The sequence below is a fragment of the Nannospalax galili genome, unplaced genomic scaffold (genome assembly GCF_000622305.1).
Source record: "Nannospalax galili isolate Female #2095 unplaced genomic scaffold, S.galili_v1.0 scaffold664, whole genome shotgun sequence".
Lineage (NCBI taxonomy): Eukaryota > Metazoa > Chordata > Mammalia > Rodentia > Spalacidae > Nannospalax > Nannospalax galili.
Genome location: NW_008354274.1, coordinates 44,916 through 68,160, shown reverse-complemented (window position 1 = coordinate 68,160; position 23,245 = coordinate 44,916). Strand labels below are relative to the sequence as shown.

The window sequence follows — 23,245 nt, the reverse complement described above, 5'->3', positions numbered from 1 at the left end:
AATAGTATTTTTTTAAAACTTTTTTTGCTTAGCTGAAAAACTACAAAAACTACTCTTTACTAATGAGGCATTCACACACATAAAAAAACCCCACTTGTAAATTCTAAATAGAAAATTATGCACTTTCCTATAACACATTTCACCAACAATATATCCTGTTAGCATATTTTGTTTTTCTAATGCTCAACACTGTTTTCACAAAACCAAGGTTGCAGAATATTGCATAGAATTACTATTAGATTGCATTTCTAAAACATCAGAGCTGCTACATGTTTATTCAATGCTACTGTCCTTATGCTAAGCTTCTGACTTTAACTTCATCTTATAAAGACTTATTCAGAACTGTCAGCATCTTGCATCTTTCTCATATAAACAACTGTCTATGAACATCAGAAATATGGCTTTTAGCATAATAATGTCCAAGGTGTGGTACATATTCACCTTACTGATATTTCTTAGCACAACTCCCTGATATGTAAATATAGTTTGAACCCAAAATAAATATTAAATATTTCTCAAATTTCACTCTGGTATAAATTATCTAGTCTCTTATGGGTTGTACAGTCATCGAAGCGCTTGATTCTTGTAGTTTTAGGGATTTTTTTTCCTCTGAGAATACAGGTCAAAATAGATCTCATGTCCTCTCATTTGGGAGCATGGACACTTAGCTGAAGAATCATTGGGGATGTAGCTCAGTGGTACAATGTGTACCTATCATTTGCAAAGTCCTGGGCTAAATTCCCAGCACTAAAAAATTGAAAAAAAGAAAAACAAAAAACCCATACTTGACTTCATATTGGATTTCTGATATTCATTATAACCTAATGGTTACAGAAAAATTAAGACCTCAGAGATTTTCTACATTGAGTACATTTATATTCCCTCTTTTATGAATTCTCTGATGGCTATTGAAGGCTGATCTGTGGTGGAATTTTTTCCCACATTCATTACATTCATAAGGTTTCTCTCCTGAATGAGTTCTGTAATGTACAGTGAGGTATGATTTCTGAGAAAAGACTTTCCCACATTCATTACATTCATAGGGTTTCTCTCCTGAATGGCTTCTGTAGTGTACAGTGAGGTTTGACATCCGAGAGAAGACTTTCCCACACTTGCTACATTCATAGGGTTTTTCTCCTGAATGAATCCGGTGATGAATAGTGAGATATGACTTCTGAGAGAAGAATTTCCCACATTCATAACATTCATAGGGCTTCTCACCTGTGTGTACTCTTTGATGTCTAAAGAGGGATGAATTATGAGAGAAGGTTTTCCCACATTCATTACACCCAAATGGTTTGTCTTCTGCATGACCTCTGTAATGTACAGTGTAGCATGACAAATCAGTGAATGACTTCCCACATATATTACATTCATAAGTTTTTTCCCCTTCTGGAATGGACTGGTGCACACTGAAGGTTGAATTTTCAAGGAACGTTTTCCCACACTCATTACATTCATAGGGTTTTTCTCCTAAATCATTTGTGTGGTCAGGGAGATACGCCAGTTGAGAGAACTTCCCACATTCACTACACTCATGGAGTCTCTCTTCTGTGTGTACCTTACGATGCCTAATAAAAGCTGAATTTAGATTGAAGGTCTTACCACATTCTGTGCATTCATAGGGCTTTTCTTCTAAATGGCTCCTGTAGTGTATGGTGAGGTATGACACCCGAGAAAAGAATTTTCCACACTCACTACACTGATAGGGCTTCTCTCCTGTGTGTGTTCTCTGATGTGTGATTAGAGTGGACTTTCGGGAGTAGGATTTCCCACACTCATTACATTTATAAAGCTTCTCTCCTGTGTGTGTTCTCTGATGGTCACTGAGGGCTGACTTGCGGGAAAAGGATTTCCCACATTCATTGCATGGATAGGGCCTCTCTCCAGAATGATTTCTCTGGTGTAGAGTGAGATGTGTCTTTTGGCAGAAAGTTTTCCCACACTCATTACATTCATAGGGCTTCTCTCCTGAATGAGTTCTCAGATGCTGTGTGAGGTGTAACTTTTGACAGAAGGTTTTCCCACATTCATTACACTTGTAAGGTTTCTCCTCTAAGTGTGATCTCCGATGTACAGTGAGGGTTCCCTTTTGACTGAAGGACTTTCCACACACATTACATGCATATGGTCTTTCTCCTGTGTGAGCTCTCTGATGTACGATGAATTTGGACTTTTTACAGAAGGATTTCCCACATTCTGTACATTCAAAGGGCTTCATTTCCATTTGTGAGCTCTGATACTCATTGAAATTTGACATCTGGATGAAGTCTGGGCCTGAATCATTCCATTCATAGGATTTATCTTCCATGTACGCTCTCCCATGAGCCATGAAGACAGCTTTACTGTCTAAGGCTTCGATGCACTCATACTCAAAGGGCTTCTCCAAAATGGTGATTTTCTGTAGAATACCTTGATCATGTTGAGAACAAGAATTCTCATTTTGATCAAATTCATAGGGTTTCTCTCCATATGATTTCTCACACTCAATACACTCACTGGGTTTCTCTTTTGCATAGCTTCCGTCACTACTAATTAATTCTGGAATAGATTCCGAAGTCTTCCCACAGGAGACACAATTGTGAGCTCTGGTGTTCAAAGAAAAGAGAGGTGGTTCTAGGTTGTAAGTTTTCTCAAATATAATCCCTCTTTCTGCTTTTTGACTGTTGAGATCATCCTCTTGCCTTGTACATTTGTCTTCATTTTCTTGGATTCTTCCTAATGAGTCATCAACTTTACAGATTTCTGAAAAGGATAAGATTGAACAAATCTTGTTAATGTGAATACATAAGCTACAGGAGAGTGGGGCCTAAAAACCGTATTTGTGGGGCTGAATCTGGCTTTATAGTAAATCTCCATGTGTGGAAATTGTGAGTGTATGCGTCTTTTTGGCCTTTAATTTCTAATACAAAATACGTACATGGGTAAGAATAGTGAGAAGAGGGAGAGTGAATACACGCTGAAAAAGGACTTAATTACTTACAAATATTATCTCTACAATTTTGACAGAAACCACGAAACTGGTCTAAGAAATGTTGAGCAAAGAACAAAGTTACTGAAAAGGAGTGAGACCCAGACAGAAGTGGGAGGACCCAGAGGAAAAGGAGTGAGACCCAGACAGAAGTGGGAGGACCCACAGGAAAAGAAGTGAGACCCAGACAGAAGTGGGAGGACCCAGAGGAAAAGGAGTGAGACCCAGACAGAAGTGGGAGGACCCAGAGGAAAAGGAGTGAGACCCAGACAGAAGTGGGAGGATCCACAGGAAAAGGAGTGAGACCCAGACAGAAGTGGGAGGACCTACAGGAAAAGGGATCAACGGAGAACAATTACTGGACATAAGTAAATAGAATGTTCAAATATGGACTTCATTTAGAAGAAATAGATTACTATTTCTATTAAATGGCACCACTGCACAATAGGAGTACTGTTCTAGACACTTCTGAAACCTTTGCCTTTAAGTGTTCATTTGAAACAGGGTCCTGCTATGTAGACCAGGCTTGCTTCACACTTGCAGACATTCTTCAGCCTCACCTGGAGTGCTGAGACTACAGACCTGAGCTTTCACAAGGCCAGTGAAAGCTTTGTTTTTCTACCATGCATGTAATAAATGCAAACATTCTTTATATAAATATGTATTTGTTTTTATATTATGTGTGTATGCTTGTATGACCTGCATGTATGTAAGTATATCTGTGTTGTGCAAACCTGCAGCAGTCATAAGAGGAAACTGAATCCCCTGGAACTGGAGTTATGGATGGGTGTTAGCCACTATGTAGGTGCTGGGAACTGAACCTGGGTCCTCTGGAAGAGTAGTCAGTGCTCTTAACCTCTGAGCCATCTCTCTAGCCCCCAGTAAATGCAAACATTCTAAAATCTCCTGTTTAAAGAGGGAAAGTACCAGAACCAGGGATTAAAGAGTCTGTGACAAAAAGCAAACGCTATTTGTAGCCATTAATTTTTTTAATTTGTTGACTTAAATTTATCCCACACCAGTTATACCTCCCATTATCATAGTACTTTTAAATTTTCTGATTATAAAAACGAGTTTCCATACTCATATTCTTGGAGTTCATCTGGTTCCAAACATTAAGTTATGAAATCTCCTACAATACTAATTGTGGTGACACTTTTTAAGATTTCACACTATATTCACTTACTCAGGTGACTCTGAGAGGAGAGGCTGCCTTCCACTGTCCATGGTTCTTCTCCCTGCTCCAACTTAATGATCACATTTGGTTTGATAATACCATATCCTGTTAATAAGAAATGGAGAAGGTCTGTACTAATTGGCTGGCGGTAGAACCACTGTAAGAGGATGCTGCCTCACAAGCTATATAATGCTCCGAATCTTGCCTAATTAAAAGAAGACTCTTTCAGGGATAGGGATGTAGCTAAGAGGTAGAGCACTTGCCTAATTTGCAGGAGGCTCTGGGTTCAATATCCAGTACCCCAAGGCAAAGCAAGTAGACTCTTTCAAAGAGCAGTAAAGATACACTCCATGTCTGCTTAAAGTGATTGAAAGACTCTTAGTACTTGTTCCTTCAAACTAAAGGACAAAATGTTAAACTGACAGTATTTAGAAAGCATGTGGTCCTCACCCACAGAGACAAGGTTACTATAGTTCTCCAGCATCACATCCCTGTATGTGATTTTCTCCTCAGAGTCCAGCTGCTGCCACTCCTCCTGGGTAAAGTCCACAGCCACATCCTTGAATGACACTGGCCCCTGCAAATGGCATTGTGATGAGTAGGGAGAAAACAGAAAAGGTACATGCCAAGCTCACTGGCACAGGTAACCATTAACATTGTACAGCTTGTTTTATGTTTCCAGGAAAACAAGGAAAACAAACCATATTGTAAATATGCTGTTTTTGAGAAACAAAAACAAAAATTAAACCCTACTGTGACTGCTAGTTTTCATTGTCTACTTGACATAATCTAGAATCACCTGGGGAGCTGCAATAAGGGACTGTCTTAAATAGGTTGGCCTGTGAGGGATTATCTTGATTATGTTAACTGAGGTACAACAACCTGAACAGTGTGGGCAGAGAATCCTGGATTATGTAAAACTGAAAAAAGTTAGCTGAGCACTAGCATGCATGCATTTAATTCACTGCTGTCTGCTCCTGACTATGGATATAACATGACTAGCTGCTTCCAGTTCCTGCTGCCTTGATTTCCCTACAATGATGGACTGCCATCTGGAATTGTGAGCCAAATAAGGCCTTTCTTCATCAGGTTTCTCTCATCAAAGCATTCTACCATAGCAACAGGAAATGAAACCAAACACCTACAGACAGCTGAGTCTGTTGAGATTCTGTGGTTCTGGCAGTACTGACAGAGACAGCAGAGGACCTATGTACGGAGGCTAGAGGACAACTTTGTGGGCCTAGTTCTTTCCTTCTACCTTGACATGGGTTTCAGAAACAAACTCAGGTCATCAGGTACTTATGGAAAGTGCTTTTACCCACTGAGTCATCTTGCTGGCCCACTGATTCATATTTTTGTTTTTTTTATAAATTAAGATATTGCTTCCAATAAAATGAGAGCATTCTGCTAAGAAACAATCATTGGAGAATATTTAGAACTTAAGACACTGAACTGTTGAGCTGTTTTTAAAAATCCTCAAGAAAAGCCAGGCATCGGAGCACATGCCTAAAAAAATCCCAGCACTATCCTAGAGGCAAATAGACTTAAGAATTCAAAGCCAAGGAGCTGGAGAGATGGCTCAGCGGTTAAGAGCATTGACTGCTCTTGCGGAGGACCCAGGTTCGATTCCTAGCACCCACATGGTGGCTACGAACCATCCTTAACTCCAGTTCCAGGGGAATCTGAAGCCCTCTTCTGACCACTGCATGACACAGGTGCACTAACATACATGCAGGCAATACACTCATACACATAAAATTAATAAATAAAAAAACATTAAAAAAAAAAAAGAATTCAAAGCCAGTTGGGCTGCAGAGTAAGTTCAAGATCAGCTGGGCTACATGGGCCTTGTGTCAACAGAACAGCTCCTACCTCCACACAAGTGCCAAAACAGTTAAAAATAAAGAGAATATTAGGGAAAAAAAATTTGGAGATCCAGCAACTACCTGATAAAATATCTAAAGCTGTAATTCCAGCTTCAAGGGATACAACACCATCTTCTGGCCTCCATGGGAAACTAAACTACACTCACACATACCCACACATAATTAAAAAAATTTTTTTTTCTCCCCAAAAAAGGTGATAGAGAGACGGATCAGCAGTTAAGAGTACTTGTTACTCTTGCAGAGGACCTGGCTTCAGCTCCCAGCATATACATGGGGGCTCACAAGTTCTCTAACTGCAGTTCCAGGGGTCCAATATCCTTTTCTGAACTCCTCAGCTATCAGGCACATACATGGTGCACATATATACCTGTAAGCAAAACACTCATACACATAAATAAAAATAAATTTCAAAAAGTTTTCAAAAAAGCCAGAAAAGCTGGGCGTGGTGGTGCACACCTTTAATCCCAGCACTTGGGAGGCAGAGGCAGGCGGATCTCTGTGAATTCAAGGTCAGCCCGGTCTACATAGTGAGTTCCAGGATAGCTGGGGCTACGGGGAGACCCTGTCTCAAAAAGACAAAAAAAAAAGAAAAAAAAAAGAAATGAAAATTAAAAAAAAAGAAAACAAAGGAGGCTGCTCACAAGGTTGAAAGGATTTAGAACACAGAACTGTACAGCAAGACAAACTATTGATTGATTGATTGATTGATTGAATGAATGATTGACAGGGCCTAGAACTTGCTATATAGGCCAGGCTGGCCTCAAACTCATAGAGATCCTCCTACCTCTGCTTCCCAAATGCTGGGATTAAAGGCGTGTGCCACTATGCTGGCAACAAATTATGTTTTAAACATAAGAATACTATAAAGCCACTTTCAGAAAGGCAAGACAATTTACACCTAAGAATAGTTTCCATAAAACACTGATGTTTGTAGGTTACTAGACTGAGACTCCTTGATATAGTAAAGGCAGAACTGTCACTGGAGCACACCATCCAAGTCTATCTATCCACAGGCAAGAAATGAGCTGATAAGTTCATATAGAGCAGATAATAACTTTTCGAGTAAGTCAGTTCAGAAGGCAAGGGTGTTACGCAGGGTTAGAAGACTGGTCTGTCAGTAAGGAACATAAAGTTCTATACTTCTTTCCATATAAACAGCCTTCAAAATAAAATATCAACAAGGAAAATCCAGTAACAGCATACACACACACACACACACAATAGCCAAATAGGACATTATGCTCATTATGCTAATCAGGCACTCTACCACTGAGGTGCATTCCCCAGCACAGGACTCATTTTTTATTTTTATTTTTGGCCTTTTTGAGACAGGGTCTCCCTGTAGCCCCAGCTGTCCTGGAACTCACAGAGATCTGCCTGCCTCAAACAAATTATTTTAACATCTGGAAAACCATGAATGGCATATACCATTACAGCTAAGAAGAAAACCCTTCTGTCTCCAAAGACACTTGAAAAATATACAAAATATATTCAAAATGTACACCTAGTTTTAAGAACTGTAGAAAACAAACTGATGGATACTTTATTATTAACAACATATGTGCATATACACACATGTGCATCCTTAAACCATAGTATGCATAGGTGACATGTACACACCTGCATATATGATATGTACATGTCTATATATCATGCTCAAGTGTACACAATTTAAGTTTCTGTATATACCTAAATGTTCACATTTCATGTCAGTCCTTTGAGTACTTGAGTCAGGATTTTACTTAATGGTTAAGTACATATATTAACATTAAAATCAGAAATGGATGAAATGAAAAATCAGAAGCAGATGAAATGAAAATTTAGAGACTCAAGGAAACCAACCCAACAATTGCTAGATAACACAACCATAAAATTAACACACACAGCTGGGAGTGGCATTGCACACCTGTAATCCCAGAAACTTGGGAGGGGAGGCAAGTGTGGGTTACATAGTGAGTTTCTATTTTACAAAATAAAACAAGATGAGCTGGGCATGGTAACACATACACGTGATCTCAGCACTTGGGAGGCTGAAGCAGGAGGATCATGAGCTCAAGGTCAGCCTGGGATACATAGCAAGATTCTGTTCCCAAAAAAACAAAAAAGCAAAACCAAGGGCTGGGAATATACCTCAGTGGTTAACTGTACTTGTCTAGCACATGTGAGGCCCTTTGTTCAAGCCCCAGTACTGGGGAGTAGTTATGTAGGGGGAAGGATAATACTACAAGATTATAAATGTGACTCTCTATGATTTAAATCGTTTTGTAGAACAGGGGTGTAGGTCAGAGGCACAGTGTATGCTTAGTATACCCAAGGCCCTAGATTTAATATCAGAATCAAATATCTTCAAGTTTTTTTCTGATACATGAATACAGACAAGTAAAAAGGCAAACAAAATCTGCAAGTGGAACTTCATTACTATATGGTAATGGGGACACCACCTCAAACTACTTATTTATTTTTGGAGGGGAGGCACTGGTATTGCACATGTTAGGCAAATGCCCTATCCCTGAGCTACATCCTCTGCAGAACTGACTTCTAACAAACACTACTATGGCTTGGGTGTGGTTTAAAAGGTCTCCAATAGGCCATTGTGATTAAAGTCTTGGTTCCAAAGGTGACATTGTTAGGACCTGGTGAGACCTTGAAGGGTGGAACCCAGGCAGAGGTCCTTAGCCTGTTGAGGATGTGCCCTAAGAAATGACAGTGGGTACCAGTCTCTTTTTTCCTGTCTGGTCAGACACTCCTCTACCATGATCCATAATGTGATACAGTCAAGTAGACTGCTATCAGTGTCATACTGGTGGACCCCTAAAACTGTGAACTAAATTACTATCTCTCTCTAAGTTAGCTGTCTCTGGTATTTTGCTGTAGTGACACAAGGCTATGAGTTAAGATATAGCCATCTGGAAATGGATAGAGTTGCCCCTAGGCCTCACACCACCAGAGAATGAACACCAACTAGATCAAGGATCTAAATGTAAAATGAAGCCATATGAGGGGGGAGGGGACTTTCTTTGTAACCTTCATGTGGCTTTCTAACAATGACTCAAAATGTTGACATGAGGACTACGGACTTCTGGTCTCAGCAATGACAGATGAACAGGAACTGGATTTATCCTTCAATTCTCAATTGTACTATATATGCAATTTTCTGTTGTATCCTGTTGTCTGTGAGGGAGGAAGTAAAAGCTGTAGTTTCACCTGTTTCTCTGCAGTTCTTTTGTTTTTTGCTTCTTGTGTTTTATTAGGTACACGGACTCTCAAGATTGTTTGGCCTGTCTATAATACCATGTAAAATTCTCTTCTGGGTTGGATTCCCTAAAAAAGACCAAATAAAATCCCTCAAGCACCTATGCCCTCTTTATTAAGTAATCACCTTGCCACTGAGAAGTGGCTTTTCTTATGTCTGGTGCTGTGCAGTGCAAACTATTATTTCTGAAGTCACTCTGGCTTTCTCTTTAGTAATGTTGACATGATAAAGCCATTGAGACGGCTCAGTAGGTAAAGGCAGTTGCCACACATGCCTGATGACCCAAGTTTGATGCCTGGGACCTACATGGTAGAAGGAAAGAACTGGCTCCCACAAGTTGTCCTATGACCTTCATACATGCGTGCAATATATGCATATACATATGAATAAAAAATTTAAAAATGTTTCTGTGCATTCCCTGTATGCAGCATATAGTTAGGCCCTACTTTTTTATTCACTCTATTAAATTTACTTGTTTTGTGTTGAGGGAGGGGAAGTCATGCATGCCATAGTGCTTGAGTGGAGGTCAGAGGATAATTTTTAGGGGTTGATTCTTTCTATCACGTGGGTCTCGGACAGAACTCAGGTCATCAGGCTTGGCGGTGAGTGCCATTATCCACTGGGCCATCTTTCCAGCTCTTATTCACTCCATGCTTTTTAAGTAGAGTATTTAGGCCATTTACATGTACTGTGATTGCTGCTGTTTGCAGTGCTGGTATCCAGAGCTTCATGCATGCTACTCAAGGGCTCTACCACTGAGCGACATCCTCAAACCCTTAGTTATTTTTTTGTGATACTATTTTTTATATCCTAAGTTGTAACAGTGCTGTCATTTTAGTAAGTACTTTATGATTTACAGTATAAAACTTTATTTTTTTAACATTTATTTATTTATTTATTTATTGTGTCTGCACACACATGTGTACACAATACTACATGTTGAACCCAAGCATTACCCATGCTTTTTTGTATTTTTAGTTTTAGATATGGTCATCTAAATTACCCAGGAAGGTCTTGAACTTGTATCTTACCTTCTGGACTTTCAGAAAAGTATTCTAGCTGGTAAATAAAGAAGAAATCAATGAATTACCATTCCGCCTTCCTAGGAAATTTGAGGATTGTGAAAATGATCATCGCTGAGTAGATGCTAACCTTACACCAACAAAAACAGGTGTATAATAGATGCTTCTAAAAGAAAATGCACAAACGCTATGTACAACAGTTATGATGGTTAGTGTTAACTGTCAACTTGAAAGAATCTAGATTCTGGGAGACAGACGGTTGATTGTGTTAACTGAGGTGGGAAGACCTGCCCACTGAGGGCGGGGGCAGTCCCTGGCTGGGATCCTGGACTACACAAGTGGAGAAGGGAGCTAAGCAGCAGCATGCATTCATCTCTTTCTGCTTCCTGACTCTGAAGATGTTATCAGTTCCCCTCAGCTTCTGCTGCCTTCCCCAGTATATGAACAGTGAGCCAAAAGAAACACTTTCTCCCTTAAGTAGCTTTTGGCAAGGTACTTTATCGCTGAAACAAGAAAAGTAACAAGACAACAGTCTTGCCAAAAGAATGGACAAGCTGGTAGTGGTGGTGCACACCTGTGATCCAAGAACTTGGGAAGTGGGGCAGGAGGATCAGGAGTTTAAGGGAATCCTCAGGCTACATAGCATGCTGGAGGCCAGCCTGGACTACATGAGACACTGTTTCAAAATTTACCAAAAAAGAATTGACATAATTGATCCAATTAACCTTTCTGATCAAACTATAAATTTTACCAAGGCACACAAAGAATTTAAAAAATGCATTAAAGGTAAAACTAGGGCAATACATTCCAAACTGGGAAACCAAGATAAAGTACCCAGATTCTGTAAAAACATAAGTAGGGAGAAAAAAAAAAAAACAAAAAAACCACAAGAGGTATACTAAGGGAACTACTATGAAAAGACTTTTATGGTACTCTTAGCACTCCATCTCTTACAGAGGATCCCCAGCACCCACATGGCAGTTCCAGTTCCTGGAACTCCAGTTCCAGGATGTATGACACCCTCTGCTGGCCTCCACTGTCACTGCATGATACAAGTACACATATATGCAGGCAAAACATTCGTACACATAAAAATAAATAAATAAGTAAATAAATAAATAAATAAATACATTCAAGAGTCTATTATCAACTGACTGCAATATATAGTCTGGACCTTATTCCTGGAATTAAAAAGTAAAAATAGGGATATATCACCTTGGATATATTCAACACTCTGTTCCCTAGAAACATTTTATGGAGGCCTGGGGAGATGGCTCAGCAGTGAGGAGGACTTACTCCTATGCAGAAGATATGGGTTCAGTTCCCAGCACTAACACAGTGTCTCACAACAATTTGTAACTCCAGTTCAGGGGACCCAATGTGGCAGACACCAGGCATGCATATGAAGCACATATATACATGTAGGCAAAACATTAATATACATAAGAAAATTATGTAGGGCTAGAGAAATGGCTCAGAGGTTTAGAACACTGGCTGCTTTTGCAGAAGACCTTGGTTTGGTTCCCTGCATTCACATGGTAGTTAACAACTGTCCATTAACCTCAGTTCCAGGGGATCTGATACCCTATCTGGCCTCTGTGAGCAGTGCACACAGGTGCTACACATATACACATGCAGGCAAAACACTCATACACAAAAAATCAATTATAATTATGTATCAAGTTCTCCTTGGGCAGCTGGACTTCTGCTTACAGATGTAACAAGGAAATGACCTCAAGAAAGCTATCTGTATCTTATCAACTCAAAGAAAATTTCCAAGTCCTAGGAAATCGTCAATATCCATAAGTAACAAAAATGTCTTCTAGGGTTGAAGAGATGGTTCAAAGGTTAAGAGCACTTACTGCTCCTGAAGTGGACCCAAGCTTGGTTCCCAGCACCCACATGGTAGCTCACAACCCTCTATAACTCCAGTTCCAGGGGTTCCAATGCCTTCTTCTGGTCTCTGCTGGTACTACACATGTGGTGTACATACACATGCAGGTAAATGCTGCTCATACACATAAAATAAAAATATATAAATCTTTGGGAAAAAAATCTTCTAATAGTAGTTGCAGGTGATGCAATGGATATTCTTTTCCTTTTTCTAAGACTATCAAGAACCAATCATAATGGAAGCTTCTTCATTGACTTAAGGTGAACACACTGCCTACATGTATGACCCTGACCATCTGTCACTCAGGCTGATTTTATGATAATCTCCTTTCTTACTCTTACATAACCATTCTAAAGTACAGATCCTTAAAGGCCTCCTAAAATTCATTACAAAGAAGAGAGAAAATATCCATAACAGGAGACACTCACCTGCGATCTACTCATTTTCTGCTGATCGTGGGAAAGTGTAGACAGTTGATGGTGGATCTATGGGATGACAAGGTCACTGAAGTCAGGCATTATCTGGCCTGCCCAAGGACCCACCTCTTGCCTGAGAATCACCAGATGAAAGCACAGTCAGTGAACACTCTGAAGAGGTAACATGGGTGACAGGAAGGAAGCACATCTAACTCCTATGCAATCAGGTAGTAATTAGGCTACACTTTCAGGGATCAGTATAAACAATGCTCCCCTTTCCAGTCGGCCACCATAAAATGCAAAGTATAAAAAAGAGCAAAACCCAAAAGGTTACCTATTCAATTTGTTTAAAATCAAAGATGCCCTAAGAATTAAGAATCCGAGCTCTTGGGGCTGGAGAGATGACTCAGCGGTTAAGAACCCTACTTCTTCTTGCAGAAGACCCGGGTTTGAATCCCAGCACCCACATGGCAGCTAACAACTGTCCCAGGAGATCCAACAACCTCTTTTGACCTCCGCGGACATTGCACGACACGGGTGCACTTACCTACAAGCAGGCAATACATGCACACACATAAAAATAATAAATTAAAAAAAAAGAAGAATCTGAGCTCTCAAATTTGAGACTGATGCTGCGATAGGTGGCATACACATGCAACCACTGCACTCCAGGACTGCTGAGTCCAGAATTGCATGGGTAACACAGCAGGTCCTGTCTCAAAAACAAAAAACATAAAAGAGAAAAGGAAATGGGGTGAGGGGCATGGACAAACGACAAACTAACGGGAATAAAGCATAACTGGAAATGTGTTCTCAAACTATCCAACTAAGCTTGGTCATTGAAAACAACAACAAAAATGGGAACTTTGGCGGGGGACGACGACACTTTGCGTCTCAGCATTCTTAACAACAAACCAAAAAAAAATGGTTAAGTCACCCACCATTCTAGACCCAAAGTTTTGGTCCATCAGTCAAGGCGGTAACACACTCTTGCAATGCACTGTAAACTTACAGGGCAGAGACAGGGAACCAGCAGAAAGCACGGGTGCTGATGGATGCTTAGGGAGACACCCCGGGAATCTGGAGCGGTGGTGAGGGGTGTGCGGTGGAGGAGGGGGAGTGTGGACGGCCTCTTGGCCGCTGGCCCCCCTTCCCGCACACCTCGTCCTCACAGCCCATCCATGTAGCCCTTCAAGGCTGTGCAGCGGTCCAGCGTCGCCCCAAGGTCGCCATCCTCCCTGGCCCCACACGCAGAGGGCAGCGGTGAACGGTGGCTTCGCGCAGGCGCAGATCCCTCCCCCCGCCCCCCAGCGGACAAGCCAGGCCCAGTTTTTCTCTTGGGCCGATCTGCGCCCTCGGGCCTTACCGTCCTCCGCGCCGCCGCAGAGGAGGCCGCTCCGGGCAGGTCCTGCCACCTCTGTCCCCGGCCCCGGACGTCCGCGCCGTGCTCCCCGAGCTCGAGCGTCCCCGGAGCACAGCCGCGTCCACCCACTGCGGACCCGGACGCTCAGGCCTCAGCTGGGATTAAAGCCGGGGAGCAAGGGCGTAGGCGACCCTGGGACCCGCAGGAAACCAAGGCGTCGTGGCGGCAGTGCGCACGCGCGATGTGCACAAGTGCAAAAGCCACTGGAAGGCGGTGTCCCACCATACGGCCTAGGGTGTAGGAGTACTGCAGAGACTCTCTCTCCCAGAAGTCCACGCGCCACCGAGTCTAGGGACCGTCGCGCAAGACCTCACCTCATCTTAGCAGCTCGGAGGCGCTGTGCTGATAGAGATGGCCTCCCGGAGCTCAACTTCGGTTTGTCCTAGTCCCTTTGAGTCTGGAAGAAATAGCCTGCAGGGGTTATGTGTAGGTCCTAAGTCCTCTCCTGGCTGAGTCTTAAAATAGGAAAGTGTCTGTTGTGCTCAGTTAACCAAAGCACTGGAAATTCCTTTCAAACAGTAGGTACAAGAAATGCCCAGCAGTGCTTTTCAAGGAAGTAAAACAGGAATGGTAGCTTTTCTAGATCACACAACTATTGCATACAAACTCTAAAACCAATCAGAAAATACAGAAAGAACATGGATACCTGTAACTGTGAACTCTCAAAGATGATGTGTGGAGTCAGGCGACAGTGCCAATTTTCAAAAATGGTACTGATAGGTAAAAAGTTGACAGAGAACGAGCGAATGGAGGAGGAGGCACCAGGACACAGATAAAACTCCATCAAACTAGGGTTTATTAGCAAAGGAACATAAGGGATAGATTCCCTTCCTGGCAGAGAAAATGTCTGCCCTGGTCTTGAGCTGGAGTCTTTTAAAAGGGAGCCTTCTGCTTCCTGCAGAAGGCGGGAAGATGTATTTTTTTTTTTCAAGTTGGGTGGGAGGAAATGGGAAAGTGGGGCTGTTTAAAACCTGTTCTCTTTAGAGATCAAAGGGGAAGCCTGCTGTGGTGGCCAAACAGTGGAGAAAAGTCTGTTTCTCTTGACTTCAAAGACCAAGGTGCTTATCAGCTAGGTTCCCTTTTCTCAGGAGCATGAGAAGTCCTTGGGATCCTGTTGGTGAGGGGGTAGGGCTATCTGAACCTTAACATTGGTGTTAGATTTAGGAGGTGGGAAAAAGGAAGGAGTTTAAAGTTTAGAAATAAGAGTCAGAGCCAGACCTGCAACAGGCAAGGAATGTGCTCCCTGGATACAGGGAACCCAGCAAAGGGCTGATAAAAGCTGTTCATGGAGGAATGGTTGTCTGCACTCTGAATGGGGAGAAGTCTGGTCTTATATAGGATCTCTGCTGCACACAGCTGCAAGAGTTAACTCCATGCCAGGGTCTGGTGTCCTTGAGGATCTCTTTTCTCAGACAGGCAGGTGAGTTATCTATAGCACTAAAAGAGGCAGGTGGGCTCCACAAACAGCCTCTCTCAGTCTAGGGAGTGACCAGTTGATAAGGCTTGAACAAGGCCAGGCTGCTAATTTAGGGCCAGTTAGAGTATACTTTAAGGGATTTATGGCTTTCCCTAATGAGGCTTGTGGCTCTTCTGCAATTCACATAATTCTATCAATTGGTACAATGATTTATCAGTTTCTTGCTGAAATAATGCAGTGTTCTTGCCCTGTTGATTCTTAATGACAATATGGTCAAAATAAGAAAATCTGCCAACCCAGAAAATTCTCTATGCAAATGCAGAAGAGGTTCGTCATAGAGGCACTGAGCCACCCTGAAGCACCAATCACAGGGGAACTTCTGAGGAGTCTGCAGGAGAGAGAAGCATTGATAAATAGCAAAGTTTGCAGTCAGCCAAGGTTTATTGAAACACAAACAACACTCCACACACCAAGAGACAGACTCCCTACATGGGAGGTAATCAGTTCCTTCCTTTCACCATGTGGGTCCCAGGGATCAAACTCAAATCATCAGACTTGGTGGCAAGCACCTTTATCAGCTGAGCCACACTGCCGGCCTTCCATCTGTTTCTTTGTTTCTTCATAGCACACCATTTTATTTAATTTTGTTCCTTTAGTCACGTGTCAGCATATGACTGATAATTTCTCCTTTCGGGTTGTTTATTTGAGACATGGTCCCATGTAGCTCAGGCTGGTCTTAAACTCCTTATGTAGCAGAGGATGACCTTGAGTGTTTGATTCTCTTGATCCTCCTCTTGATGGCTGAAACTGCAAGCATGTACCACCACAGCCTGGCTTCCTGCTTGCTAGGCAAGCACAACTGAGCCACCATCCCAGTCTTTTTGAGACAGGGTTTCTCTGTAACCCCAGCTGGCCTGGAACTCACTATGTAGACCAGGCTGGCCTTGAACTCACAAAGATCCACCTGCCTCTGCCTCTGGAGTGCTGGGATTAAAGATGTGTGCCACCATGCCCAGCACCAATTCAACTTTTATTGCAGAAATACCTTCACTGTAATGTGCACACATTGCCAAGTACCAGTGTAGGAACTCAATGCTAACATTGCTACACTGTAGTTTTCTCTGTTGAATGAAAATAATCTTCATTACACAGATGTCACATAGACTTGTGGTCTTGATCAAAACTCCTGTTTTAGCCAGGTGTGGTGGTGCACACCTTTAATTCCAGCACTTGGGAGGCAGAGCCAGACAGATCTCTGTGAGTTTGAGGCCAGCCTAGAACATAGCTATTTCCTGGCCAACTGGGGGTACAGGGAGCCCCTGTCTCAAAAAACCAAAGCAAAACAAAACTCAAAAACCTTCTGTTTTACAACCTCCTAATTTGAGTTGCAAGGTGTGTGTGTGTGTGTGTGTGTGTGTGTGTGTCTGATGTGCGGCAGTCAGAGGCAGTCAGAGTTGGTTCTCGTCTTCCACCATGTAAGTCCGAACTGAGGTTGCTGGGCTTGGTGGCAAGTGAGTCATCCACTGAATCATCTAACCAGTCCCTCATTGCATTTTTGACCTAAGGGTTCTAACTGAACCTGGAGCTTGATGATTCAGTTAGACTGGCTGGCCAGTGAGCCCCAGGGATCCTCTTGTTTCTGCTATCACAGCACTAGGATTCTAAGTAAATGCTGTACACCTGGCTTTCTTTTTTAAGGAAGGTACTGGAGATTGAACTCAGGTCCTCATGCTTCTGCAGCAGATGCTTTACCTGTTGAACCATCTCCCTAGCCCTACTCCTTCGCCCTTCTTCTTTTTGAGATAGGATCTCACTATAGCCCTGGCTGGCCTAGCACTTTCTATGTAGCTCAGGCTAGCTTTGAACTTACAACAATCCTTCTGCCTTGGTCTCCCAAGTGTTGGGAGTACTGATGTGCACCATCATGTCTAGCTGGATTTTGAATCTCATTTGGGTGGCTGGCTTAGGTTAGGAATGTGTGAACTCCCTGACCCCCATGTGCTATGCCAGCCCTGTATGGAATGCTGTCACATCAGTCCCTGACCCTCACATCCCTTCCCCTCCACGCTGTTCTAATTTAGAACAGCATCAGTGCCATGAATGAAATCGTCATCCCATGGATTGCCTGGTCCTGGAACTCACCTCTGTGTGCCATGTCATCTAAAACTGCCTTCTTTGGTATTAAATACTGGTCCTTCCAACCTGCAGGTGCACAACCGTCCTGACTCCTTTTGCCCCTCAGTCCATCTGCTGTAGGAACTCATTCTGCACACACACAAAAAAATGTGAACTTGTGTGGCTGCTGGGAGGTAGCTACATCTATATTGTCACCAGTAGAGCAGTGGTGGCAAGGGGCTAAGGAGAATGGCTCAGTGGGTAAAGTATTTGTTACATAAGCATGAGGACCTGAGTCCAGAGCCACAGACCCTGTATTTTTTTAAAAAAGTATGTGTGGTGCTTTCAGCCTGTAATCTCAGCACTGGGCAGGTGAAGACAGCAAGATCCCCCGAACTTTCTAGTCAGCTAGTCTAGCCAAATCAGTGAGCTCCAGGTTCAATGAAAGACCTTGACTCAAAACAACAGGTAGAGGGGCTGGAGAGATGGCTCAGAGGTTAAGAACACTGGTTGTTCTTGCAGAAGACCTGGATTCACATCCTAGCACCCACATGGCAGTTAACAACTGTCTGTAACTCCAGTTCCAGGGGATCCGACAGCTTTCTGTCCTCCGCATGCATTACACGACATGGGTGCACTTACCTACATGCAGGCAATACATGCATACACATAAAATAAAAGTAATAAATAAAATATTTAAAAAAAAACAGGTGGAGTGCTGGCGAGCTGGATCAGTGGGTAAAGGAGCCTGTTGCCAAGCCTGACAATCTGAGTTCGACTCCTGGAACCCACATAGTGGAAGGAGAGAAGTGACTCCAGTGGTTGTCCTCTGACTTCTGCATGTGCCCACTCCACCCTCATGCAAAATAAAACAAATTAAAAAATGTTTAAAAAATAATGTTGGGCATGGTGGTACATGTCTTTAAACCCAGCACTTCGGAAGCAGAGGCAGGTGAATCTCTATGAGTTCCAGGACAACTGGATCTACAAAGCAAGTCCCAGGCCAGCTAGAGGTGCACAGTGACACCTTGTCTCAAGAACATTAATTAATTAGTTATTAATTAAATAACTTTAAAATAAGGTGGAGAGCAACTGAGGAAGAACTGAGGTTGACTTCTGGACTCCATGTGCATGGGCACACACATATATCCATACAATATGAGCACACACAACGCATGCATACCACACACATACATGCGATAATTAAAATTTAAACATGGCAATGAGATGAGCCATGATCAGACCTCTTGTAGACATCTCCCCGCATACTTTCCTGTGTCCAGGAGAGGGTGGAAGCCATGTGCAAGTATCTTGGCAACTATGTAGTGAAGGAGTGGATGTCGACCTAAATCCCCAGCCCCATGGCTGTTATCTTATCCTGTCATTGTGTGTTGTCAGTGAAGGGCTGGGTGTCCACTGCCTCTCACTTCTTTCTCAGCTGCCCTGTGACCTTTCATCTCTGTGTCTCCTTGGAGACACAACTAAGCTCCTTCCACTCAGGGACACTACTGGCTTCTCCAGGGTTCCCAATACTTAATGACTCTAATCTGGACAGTGAGCTAGGCTTTCTCAGTCTCTCTCTCTTTCTTTCTCTCTTCTCTCAGTTTGGTTTTCTAAAAGTATTATTTCCAATATTTAGGGAAATTATTTTTAAAATTTTTGAAATTTATTTTATGTGTATGAGTGTAATGCCTGAATGTGTGTTAATGCACCCATGTTGTGCAGTGCCCACAGAAGACAGAAGAGGTCATCAGATCCCCTGGAACTGAAGTTAAGGTCAGAGGCAGAGACATGACCTCTAGCCTCAGAACTAGTGGGCACATCAATCTCTCAGTTACACGTGTTTTCTTTCAAACTGGTTGCCAGGTTGGAAGGCTGATGACATCGCAGGCTTCCACTCTCCTGATTGGAGGGGGCATGCTCCATAGTAGTAGACAGTGCAGTTGTCAACATCTCAGAGCGCTCCTTCAATCTTTCATCCTGTTGGAGACAAGGTGTCTATGATAAGGAAAGTTTTGAGAAACAGTGGAGGGGACAGGAACAAGGTAAGGGGAGAGCTGGATATCAGCAATGGGGGAAATTGCATTGTGGTTGGAACAGGCAACAGTTGAATGGTGTTGCTTTGGGGTTCACTGGTGCTGAGCTGATGTCGTCAAAGGGAAAGATTCACACTGGGATAGGGTTTCTTCACTCAGAACCAAGAGAGGAGGTCAGACTCCCCCCATCCACCTGCCAGAAGAGGAAGAGAGATTGATTATTGAACTTTGAGGATGACCTGGCAGAGCTGCTGACCCCTGAGCCCCAGCCAGTGTGGGTGGTGGAGGCACTCTGAGGACTTAGGATGAAGCTCAAGAAACAGTGTGTGTCCACAGTGCTCCCTGAGGACCACAAGGTCTTCATCACACTGCTGGGTAGGGGACACCTGCTCAGGGCTCTCCTGTCCCATTCCTGAGAAAAAGGAGGCACGTCCACTCATCCCACTTCCCCTTGGAAAAACTGCCCTGGTAGCCCTGAGAGCTCCAGGTCTTGAGGACACATAGGTGACAAGGGTTTAAGCTAGACTTGACTAAGGTCCACATAGGGATAATAAAGCTTGGTGTCCAGCATCCCCTCTCTAATGCTGCTCTTCTGACTTTGCAAACTGGGGTATCTTCACCTGCACATGGGCCGTGTTTACACATAGATGACATCAAATGGAAGCATCCTCAGAATATCTTCTGATCTGTGACATAGGACATTAACTGCAGTGAGGAGACATCACAGTTTGTCAATGCATCTTAGTCCAGGGATGGGTATGTAGGTCAATGGTGAAGTGCTTGTTAGCATGTGCAAGATCCTGGGTTGATCCCAGAACCACATAGACATGAAAAGCATCTTAAATGTTTGTATATGCTACTGATGCTCTAAATCTCCCTCGGTGCCACTTCCTGGCAATCTCTGGCAGGGTCGCTGTCCCTTGCCCAAGGCACCTTCTTCTCTGTCTGCTCCTGGGATGAACCTTGGGCACTGGGATGACCTTCCCCAGGGAGGTGGGCTCTCCTGGCTTTCATTCATAAGTTGTTCCTATTCTCACTCTTAACACGTGTGCTTTGTTCACAGAAGGTCTGGTGATGACAAGGTTCCTGGACTGGGACAAGACCCTGAAGGTGTCTGACAAGGTGAGGAGTTTTGGGCTGAGCTGAGCTGTGCTCCACACCTTTGTCCCTCCATGGCTCCACCTGATGTTACAGTCCTTGGCCTTGGTGACCTGCCAGTGTCTGCATTCAGGGCCTGGCAGTGCCTTCCTGAGTGGACAGGGGCCTTGCCTGGCTAGTACTCTTTTGGATCTGAGGTCAAGGTCATTGACTTACCCTGAGAATGCCTCTTTGCTGTCTGAACTGTCTGGTTCCTCTCATCTCCCCGAAGTTCTCTAGGACTTTTTGCTCCAGCTGTGCAAAGACTACCTTGTACGTTTGTCCTAAACCATCCCTGGGAACTGACCTTAGAGCTGGCCATACTAGGGCAACAAGGGCCTCCTCTCTCTGACTTGGTTTACCTCAGATGCCCTTCAACCCTCCCCCATACCAGGAAGCCACCCAAAACTGCAGGCTCCTCTCTGAGCCACATTCCCACTCCAGCCTCCCCTTCCTCTGTTCCCGTCCTTCCTCTCCAGGGTGTGACTTCTCTTTTCTTTTTCCATCAGTACCTCCTGTCTGTGGTAATAGCTTATTTCAGTTGCACTGGCCTCTTCTGCAGGCAGTGTAAGCCAATCCATTTCTTCCTGGCTCTGTGAGTATTTTGCCTCTTTCTGTTGGTCACTATTCTGTGCTCTAGGGAGTTGTCTTGAGAAGTGGGCCTCTGACCTGTCATCTATTATATACCTCTCTTTGTACCTTTATAAGGACAAACAAGCTTATGTCAGTTAAAAAACTGAACAATGAGCTGAGAGGTGGCTCAGTTAATAAGGCGTTGACCATATAAGCATGAGGCCCTGAGTTCTGATCCCTAGAACCTATATAAAAAGCCAGACGTCATGGAACGTTATTGAAATCCCAATGCTGTGGAGGAAGAGGTGGGAGGGTCCCTGGGGCTCACTCACCAGCAACCCTAGACTCACTGACAAGCCTCATATCCCAATGAGAGGCCCTGTGTGAAAGAAGATGGTGGACAACTCCTTGGAGCAACCCCTGAAGTTAACCTCTAGGCTCATATGTATGCTGTCACTTATACACCTGCACACATCCTCACACGCACACACACACACACACACACACACACACACACACACACACAACAAGCTGGAGAGATGGCTCAGAGGTTAAGAGTGCTTCTTGCTCTTCCAGAGCACCCAGTTTTGGTTCCCAGCATCTGCATGGAGGGTCACAACTGCCTGTAACTCCAGCACCAGGGGATCTGATGTCCTCTTCTAGAGTCCAGGCTGCACACATGTGTCATGCACTTATATAGACAAACACACAGATACATAAAGTTTTTAAAAAATCTTTAAGAAATGTTTAAGATGTGTATGGGGGGTGGGGGTGGAGACATGGCTTAACAGTTAAGAGCACTTGCTGCTCTTGCAAGGGGCTCAGGTTCAGTTCCCAGCAACTGAACTTGGCAACTCACAAGCATCTGTAACTCCAGTTCCAGGGGCTCCAACACTTACCCTGATAGGGGAGACAGGTGTACACACAGCACAAGTCCAGGGAAGAGGGAAAAGATGGAGACAGGGAAACCATGAGGTCAACTCTTAACTAGAGTTACAAAACAGTTCTAGACTCTGTAGATGGCCTTGACTTCATCAGCTCCATGTGAGACAACTTCCAATGGCCTCTGTCTACAATGGGCTCTCAGGAAGGGCTGGTCCTTCATTACTCTGGGCAGCGTTGATGCAATCCCAAGTGGGATGGCTACCCAACTTCCCTTCTGGATCTTCCTTTGTTGAACCCCTCACAATACCCTGATTTCTTCCTCACATACCTGGTCAGTGATGTGGAGGAGGACTACCAGATCCCTAAACAAGACATTTTCTATTTCCTCTATGGGAAGAGCTATGCCCAGCACCCCATGTTCCACAAACTGTGGTTCCAATTCATTCGGTCCATGGGCTGGAGGGCTTGGGTGTCCCCAGAGGAGTGTGAAGAGGTAGGTGCATCGGGGACACATAGGATCAGAGGGATGGGCTGGGTTGGAGAGAGATGGGAGCAGAGATGGAGGGTGGATTTGGAGAATGGAAGACTGGGAAGTTGGACAAGGAGGGTGCAGGTTCTTCCCGGGCAGCCAGCATCTCCTAAGGGCACTACTCTCTCTCCAGATCCAGGCTTACAACCCAGATCTCTGGGTGTGGGCACGAGATCGCAGCAAACTCACCTTGAACTCTGGGACCACAGAGGCCTGAGGTCATCAGCCTGAGGAAGGTAGGTCAGTGTTCTCTGAGGTGTGGTCACATGTCTGTGGTCTAGTTAGGAGAGCCGTGCATGGGGACCTCCACTTGACTTAAGTGTTCCTACAGTGTGAGACCGCCCAGCCATGCACACAGCTGGACCCTCCCAGCACTGCATATTTGGGGTGGCAGAGTCTCACTGTGTAGCCCTAGCTGCCCTGCAACTCACTATGCAGGCCAGGCTGTCCTCAGACTCCCAGAAATTCATTCATCTGCCTCTGCCTCCAGAATGCCTGAATTAAAGGTATG

At 43.8% G+C, this 23,245-nt stretch overlaps 2 protein-coding genes across 7 annotated transcripts; one reads left to right on the top strand and one right to left on the bottom strand.

Annotated features, from left to right (window-relative positions):
- Positions 1-785: 785 nt before the first annotated feature.
- Rbak (RB associated KRAB zinc finger) lies at positions 786-14,123 on the bottom strand. Of its 6 annotated transcripts, XM_029555170.1 has the most exons (6): positions 13,986-14,123; positions 12,632-12,688; positions 10,319-10,346; positions 4,599-4,725; positions 4,158-4,253; positions 786-2,745 (listed from the first exon to the last, which is right to left on the bottom strand). In XM_029555170.1, the coding sequence occupies exons 4-6, from the start codon at positions 4,630-4,632 to the stop codon at positions 848-850; spliced, it is 2,028 nt and encodes a 675-aa protein (XP_029411030.1). In that variant the 5' UTR covers positions 4,633-4,725; positions 10,319-10,346; positions 12,632-12,688; positions 13,986-14,123; the 3' UTR covers positions 786-847. The 6 variants fall into 6 exon arrangements, with proteins under 6 accessions (XP_029411030.1, XP_008849582.1, XP_008849584.1 ...); XM_008851360.3 differs by lacking the exon at positions 10,319-10,346 and having other exon boundaries at positions 12,632-12,752; positions 13,986-14,121; XM_008851362.3 differs by lacking the exon at positions 10,319-10,346 and having other exon boundaries at positions 13,986-14,117.
- LOC103748710 lies at positions 12,804-22,951 on the top strand. Its single transcript, XM_029555134.1, has 6 exons — positions 12,804-12,846; positions 13,794-14,417; positions 20,674-20,732; positions 21,257-21,342; positions 22,530-22,698; positions 22,868-22,951. The coding sequence occupies exons 1-6, from the start codon at positions 12,804-12,806 to the stop codon at positions 22,949-22,951; spliced, it is 1,065 nt and encodes a 354-aa protein (XP_029410994.1).
- The last annotated feature ends 294 nt before the right edge of the window (positions 22,952-23,245 follow it).